The sequence below is a fragment of the Nerophis lumbriciformis genome, linkage group LG04, assembly GCF_033978685.3.
Source record: "Nerophis lumbriciformis linkage group LG04, RoL_Nlum_v2.1, whole genome shotgun sequence".
NCBI lineage: Eukaryota > Metazoa > Chordata > Actinopteri > Syngnathiformes > Syngnathidae > Nerophis > Nerophis lumbriciformis.
Genome location: NC_084551.2, coordinates 64,575,001 through 64,582,500, shown reverse-complemented (window position 1 = coordinate 64,582,500; position 7,500 = coordinate 64,575,001). Strand labels below are relative to the sequence as shown.

At 39.1% G+C, this 7,500-nt stretch overlaps 1 protein-coding gene across 1 annotated transcript; it reads right to left on the bottom strand.

The window, feature by feature from the left end:
- Positions 1-4,519: 4,519 nt before the first annotated feature.
- apoa2 (apolipoprotein A-II) lies at positions 4,520-6,558 on the bottom strand. Its single transcript, XM_061958775.1, has 4 exons — positions 6,442-6,558; positions 6,279-6,323; positions 5,017-5,248; positions 4,520-4,939 (listed from the first exon to the last, which is right to left on the bottom strand). The coding sequence occupies exons 2-4, from the start codon at positions 6,319-6,321 to the stop codon at positions 4,783-4,785; spliced, it is 432 nt and encodes a 143-aa protein (XP_061814759.1). The 5' UTR covers positions 6,322-6,323; positions 6,442-6,558; the 3' UTR covers positions 4,520-4,782.
- Between the last annotated feature and the right edge of the window lie 942 nt (positions 6,559-7,500).

Here is a 7,500-nt window from a genome sequence, read left to right as displayed (position 1 = left end):
TGAGCAGTGCCAGAAACTCATCGACTCCATGCCACGCCGCATTAACGCAGTAATTGAGGCAAAAGGAGCTCCAACCAAGTATTGAGTATTGTACATGCTCATATTTTTCATTTTCATACTTTTCAGTTGGCCAACATTTCTAAAAATCCCTTTTTTGTATTAGCCTTAAGTAATATTCTAATTTTGTGACACACGGAATTTTGGATTTTCATTTGTTGCCACTTCAAATCATCAAAATTAAATGAAATAAACATTTGAATGCATCAGTCTGTGTGCAATGAATAAATATAATGTACAAGTTACACCTTTTGAATGCAATTACTGAAATAAATCAAGTTTTTCAAAATATTCTAATTTACTGGCTTTTACCTGTATGTATGTATATGTGTATGTATGTATATTTTGTAGAGATGTCCGATATTATCGGCCGATAAATGCTTTAAAATGTGATATCGGAAATTATCGGTATCGGTTTCAAAAAGTAAAATTAATGACTTTTTAAGACGCCGTTGTACGGAGCGGTACATATCCGGTAAAACACAACATAGGAGATGACGACTGCAGCATGAGAGGTTTACTGGCGACGCTTGATGACCTCATCAAACCGCCGCGAGCGCAGCATAACAACAACAAGAGTGTGTTGTTGCCGGTGCTGTAGCCGTGGCTAACAAGCGAGCTCGCTCGGTGACTGACTAACGACACCATGTCTATGGTTTGGGATTATTTTAAAGTGTGTCTGACGGATAAAAAAAACTGGCAATTTGCAATGACTGCAAAAATTTGGAGGAACCAAGACGTCTTTCTTTAATACGAGCAATTTGATCTCCCACCTCTTCAAGAATCATAAAGAGATACACGATGAATACAAGCGGAAGATGGATGAAAAGCAAACACCGAAAAAAAGTAGTACCACCCAGTTGTCGCTTAAAGACTCCGCCGAGAAAAAACAAAAATACAACAAAAACCACCACGGGGCGAAAGCCCACGTTGTGGTCAGGGACAACGCACGACGGTGGAGTTTGGTGTGGCTAGTCTGCCCTGCATGGCGCACACTTTGCAGCTTGCAGTGAACGGAGGTGCCCTGTCTGAACACATCATTTCAGAAGCTCTGGCTGACTGCTAGGCCACTTCAAGCACTCACCACTAGCTTGCAGAACATTTTTGTTACTCATACGAATACGTTAGAGCAGGGCAGATTAAGCCCAGTTTATAATTCCCTGTTATACAGTATACCAGGCAGTCTTGCACTAAATGAGGACTATGTTATAGTTTACTTTATTACTCTAGTATACTTTGGACAGAAGCTGTGTGCCTTCATTGTTTTTGTAGCTGTTGTTTTGAAAAAAATAAATAAATAAAAAAGAATAATGCACTTTCTTAGACTTAGACTTTGTGAAAGTCAAAGTATAGTATTTCCCATAGTTGTAGTGTGTATCAGGATTATCTCAGGGAGAGCATATCCCAAATTCCAAGCTGCTGTTTTGAGGCATGTTAAAAAAAAACCAATGCACTTTGACTTCAATAATAAATATTCCATAATTTGAGTTGAAGTTGTTATTTTGGAAAACCTTGTTACATTGTTTAATGCATCCAGCGGGGCATCACAACAAAATTAGGCATAATAATGTGTTAATTCCACCACTGTATATATCGGTACCGGTTGATATCGAATCGGTAATTAAGAGTTGGGCGATATCGGATATTGGCAAAAAAGCCATTATCGGACATCTCTAGTGTATATGTGTATATATTTGTTTATGTATATATTTTTTTTAAATATTTATTTATATACCGTATTTTTTGGACTATAAGTCTCTCCGGAGTATAAGTCGCACCGGCCGAAAATGCATAATAAAGAAGGAAAAAAACATTTATAAGTCGCACTAGAGTATAAGTCAAATTTTTTGGGGAAATTTATTTGATAAAAGCCAACACCAAGAATAGACATTTGAAAGGCAATTTAAAATCAAGAATAGTGAACAACAGGTTGAATAAGTGTACGTTATATGAGGCATAAATAACCAACTGGTATGTTAACGTAACATATTATGGTAAGAGTCATTCAAATAACTATAACATATAGAACATGCTATACGTTTACCAAACAATCTGTCACTTCTAATCGCTAAATCCCATGAAATCTTATACGTCTAGTCTCTTACGTGAATGAGCTAAATAATATTATTTGATATTTTACGCTAATGTGTTAATAATTTCACACATAAGTCGCTCCTGAGTATAAGTCGCACCCCTGGCCAAACAATTTAAAAAACGGTGACTTATAGTCCGAAAAATACGGTATATACAATGTGTGCGTGTGTGTGTGTGTAATATATGTATTAGAGATGCGCGGTTTGCGGACACAACCGCGGAGTCCGCGGATAATCCGCGGGTCGGGCGGGTGACATGACGAAAAAAATAGATTGTAAATAGATTCGGGCGGTTGAACCAATTCGGAAATATATATACATAGTTAAATGTTGTTACCCACATACGAAAAACGTATAGATTTTATCGGTCCTTTAGGTGGAGCTGATGGTGCATCACCGAAAAAGAAAAGGATTGACTTCACAGAATGGGAGGAGGATACACCTGTACTTGTTGATGAAGTAGAGGATTATTCCTCTACAAACTTCCATCTCGACGTATCAGCAGAGGAAAATCTACTTTCCTTTTGGGGGAAACAAGGACAATCATTCCCACGACTACAACACCTTGCCAAGAGAATCCTACGCGTCCCAGCAACAAGTGGCGCAAGTGAGCGCTCCTTCAGCGCAGCGGGGCGCATTTTAGAGGCCAGGCGCTCTCGCCTGAATCCTGGCACTGTAGATGCCATTTTATTCCTGCATAGTGCTAACAAAAAAAAAAGTAAGTAGACATACGGTTGGATATGTTAAACGAATTAGTCTACGTTACCTATAGGCTACACCAAATAAGCCCATGTCTAACCTATATTGAGTTCGGTCAGCTAAATAATTGTGATGGTTACGTGTTGTTTGGGCGCACTACAATGCAAAGGAATTAAGGCAATCGCGTTGTTTATTGTGGTTTTTTTCTATTGGAGATATACTACTGTGTGTGAATAATTATTTGGCCTCGCTTTCAAGTGAAGCGCATCTCCGATTGGCGACAATGTAAGGATATTTAGCCTGCTTTGTTTGTCGCGACCGTCTATTTTCATTATAATTCAAGTTTGATGATAAAGTGCAGTCTGATGGGTTTGATTTCCCCCTTCAGCTATTTGCCTTGGCCAATAAGTTGCAGGTAATTTGTTATTATCATTTATTTAATTTATTTTTGTTTAAATAGGGATGACAAACATATGTTATTGTATAATTTAAGTTTGTGCATGTGATTGACAGCCTAAGGCTTATGAGGCACATTTTTTATTTTTTTTTTTATTTCAACTTAAAAACGTATGAGCCTATGCCTACAACATAGACTATGGGTTTATCTTTATTTTCCTGCCTGTCGTTGACAATGGAGATTGTCTGATATTTTGTCAAGGCTGCAGATCAATCAATAAAAGTTCATCTTTGTCGCGAAATTGTTCACTGTTTCACTGTGCACCCCGCCCCTGTCCCTATTTGAGCATTATAACGTTAACAAGTTAATATTCATTGAAATAAATTCAGAATTTTTTTTTTACATAACAAAAATATAGGCCAAGTCTTTCTAAAACATTTTTTTAACTTCTTAAAAGCCTCGTTCTGCTTGCTGCAACTGCGCACACAAAGTGTGAGGAACGCACTCCTGGTCTGAGGGCATTGGCAACAATAGTCAACACTTTCTTAATGGAAATGACAATAATACTATAATAATGATAAATAATATTATCACGCAATATCTCTTAGCCACTAACGCGTGGCCAAGAGATATTAATGCGTGGCACGCATTGAATGTCTCTGCTGCATTGGATCAGTCTCCTTTCTTTAACAGGCAAAAGCTTTCTAACCTCACTAATGCCTTGCATCGTCTATTTTAGATATATAACAACGGGCGGATGGCGGGCGGGTGTGGTTTTGATAAAATGTTGGTTGGGTGGATTGCGGATGGATGACGACTTTTGTGATGCGGTTGCGGATGAAATAATTGCCTATCCGCGCATTTCTAATATGTATATATATGTGTGTGTTTATATACTGTATGTATATGTGTCTATATATATATATATATATATATATACTGTACATATGTACGAGGCAGATATAGACAAACAACCATTGACGCTCGCATTCCGCGTATGATATAGTATTATCATATTTATTTATTTATTCAATCTTATTTACTGAGTCAATAATTGTATGGTTGACAGTTTATATCCTTACTGTACTGAAAATGAACAAAACCCTGATAATGAGTATATACTACAGTATTGTGTATGAGCAGTAAGAATGATTGTTCTGTAATAATGTGCATATCTTAAATATATGCGAAGTACAGTGTGGTGGTTTTTTTTGTTAAATAATATGTATTTTTGTCAACGTGTCAAAATTGAGCAAAAACAAACACATTCCAATATTTTCCCAGTTCATTTTATTGAACACACACACACACACACACACACACACACACACACACACATACATACACAATCGTACAAAGACTACAGTTAGTGTACCTAACACAACATATTGTACATGCTGAGTACATTTAGTGTAGGCGGGCGCTGGCGAGTTTATGCTGCCTCGCCGCGTTAATACGAGATGATGCTCTTTGCTCTCCTGGGCTTTGAAGCGCTGGTGTGGTCGATGTGGAGCTGCAGCGAGTGGGCGGAGCTCTTTACTCGGCAGGCATGAACTTGTCCAGGTAGACTCTGGCGTTGTCGATGGAGTCGCTCAGGAAATCACCGACGGCGGGGCGCAAGTAGTGTCCGTACAGGCCCAGGAGAGTGGTGCGGGCCTTGTCCACCAGGGGGGTAACCTCCTCGGCCATTCCTCTGCAGAGTACACGGCGCAACATTGATTGCGAGGCTTTGCAGCCGAAGCAAAGCAAAAAAAAAAAAAAAACACTCACCTGACAACCTTAGCGATAGCTTGGAGCTCAGGTTTGTTCTGCATATCCAGCGCAAAATCCCTGGCGCCCGCGCCCTGCTGGCTCTCTCCGATTTTGTCAACGATGGGGCCAACGGCCGCCTGCAGCTTGGAGTAAGCGTTCAGCAGCCTCTTGTAGAACACGGACTTGTAGGCGTCATATTTGTCTACAAGTTCCTTGTCGGGTGCGGGAACTTCGCACAGGCTCACGGAGACTGCAGAGAGAGCGCATTGCAAACAGGCTAAAGAACAGCTTCTTCCCCCAGGGCCATAACCATCCTGAACGGACTGTCCCTCATAACTGCCTTCTCTTCGGCGCAATAACCCATTCCACCAACCACCCTGTTTTTGTTTTGTTTTTTTCATGTATATATTCATTCACATTCACTTCTACATTTTTTTATATTTCTATATATTTGCACATTGTTTTCTTCCCCAGGGCCATAACCATCCTGAACGGACTGCCCCATTGTCCCTCATAACTGCCTTCTCTTCGGTGCAATAACCCATTCCACCAACCACCCTGTTTTTGTTTTGTTTTTTTCATGTATATATTCATTCACATTCACTTCTACATTTTTTTATATTTCTATATATTTGCACATTGTTTTCTTCCCCAGGGCCATAACCATCCTGAACGGACTGCCCCATTGTCCCTCATAACTGCCTTCTCTTCGGTGCAATAACCCATTCCACCAACCACCCTGTTTTTGTTTTGTTTTTTTCATGTATATATTCATTCACATTCACTTCTACATTTTTTATATTTCTATATATTTGCACATTGTTTTCTTCCCCAGGGCCATAACCATCCTGAACGGACTGCCCCATTGTCCCTCATAACTGCCTTCTCTTCGGTGCAATAACCCATTCCACCAACCACCCTGTTTTTGTTTTGTTTTTTTCATGTATATATTCATTCACATTCACTTCTACATTTTTTTATATTTCTATATATTTGCACATTGTTTTTTCTTTTTCTAGCATGCACACATCGCACTGTATGGAATGGCCTCAATCTCGTTACCTTGCGTAATGACAATAAAGCTGATTCTGATTCTGATCTCAACTACTGCGCAAATATCATAATCGTCATGATTGTCACGACGCTATATGCATTTTTTTTGTTGTTATGTTAAAAAAAAATACATTTCTAATTCGGTTACGTATTTTTAAAACATTACATTTACTGCATTTAAAGAAGTGCAAAGCAATAATCGATGCATCCGCTCTCTTCAAACTTACCCTGCAGAGCCAGGATCAGTGCAACTGCATACTTTGCATTCATGTCTGAAACAAATGGAACAGTTCTTAAATACATTTGCGTTCATTTATAAATGCAAACGTACATATATGGTTCATGCATATCAGTGAAGGGAGAGAACGCGTCAAAGAATGGAATCGTTACCTGCGATTGATTTGAATCTGGAGCCCAGAAGTGACAGTCTGCTCTGAAAGTGAGTTGTCTGTAACTGGAGCTCACATCTGGACTGGATGATATAGGGGGGGACTGGGAGCACACGTCATCTGATGAGGACACACACACACACACACACACACACACACACACACACACACAAAAGGCCACGCGCACACAATCACCTAAACAAAGTCCATTGTACACGATATTCGCTTCAGACCCCAAATGTGTCTTATGCAATGCAACCACATGCATAGGGAACATGCACCCAGAGACCCTCGTGATCTTTTAACCGTGCACGTATGTCACATGTAATCTACAATTTGTCTGAACTGTGGTCATAAAACACGCCGTTTGATTAGATTAACTTAAGCTCGTCAGCGTTTCTGTTAGATCGAGGCCTGTCGAGATGTAACCTTGCTGACCTTTCATAGCCAGTCACAGACTCCATGACCCATTGTCCTTATTTTAGATGAATCACAAAGGAACACTGAAAAAAAAACAGAATGGTACCTAAGGCCTGACATCAGTACCTTTTTTATAGATACCAACCTCTTGCTTATGATTCGGTGCCACACGTCCACACCATCAAAATGCCGAGGCAAAAATGTCCACATCAACACCGTATGAAAAAATTAGTGATTTTTTTTAGTTGTGATTTCCTTCTCTGCATGAACGTTTAAAAGTAGCATATATTAATGCAGTATGAAGAAGAATGTTTTAATGTAGACATGCAAGCCTTGAAAGAACATTTTGAAAATCAAGACTACATTTCCTGCAAATGGGTGCATTTCTACCCTATATTTTAACTTTAGATTTATTCTCATATCAAACTCTTTTGGCTGTCTTTTTGACACTTACCCTCCACACCCTGGATTATAAATAATGTAAATAATTCAATGTGATTATCTTGTGTGATGACTGTATTATGATGATAGTATATATCTGATAGTATATATCTGTATCATGAATCAATTTAAGTGGACTTAAACAAGTGTAAAAACTTATTGGGGTGTTACCATTTAGTGGTCAATTGTACGGAATATG

Coding starts and splice junctions, on each gene's coding strand:
- apoa2 (XM_061958775.1), bottom strand. CDS start 6,321: ATGAATGCAAAGTATGCAGTTGCACTGATCCTGGCTCTGCAGG. Junction 5,249..6,278: donor ACTGATCCTGGCTCTGCAGG/GTAAGTTTGAAG, acceptor CTCTCTCTGCAG/TCTCCGTGAGCCTGTGCGAA. Junction 4,940..5,016: donor GCTATCGCTAAGGTTGTCAG/GTGAGTGTTTTT, acceptor TGTACTCTGCAG/AGGAATGGCCGAGGAGGTTA.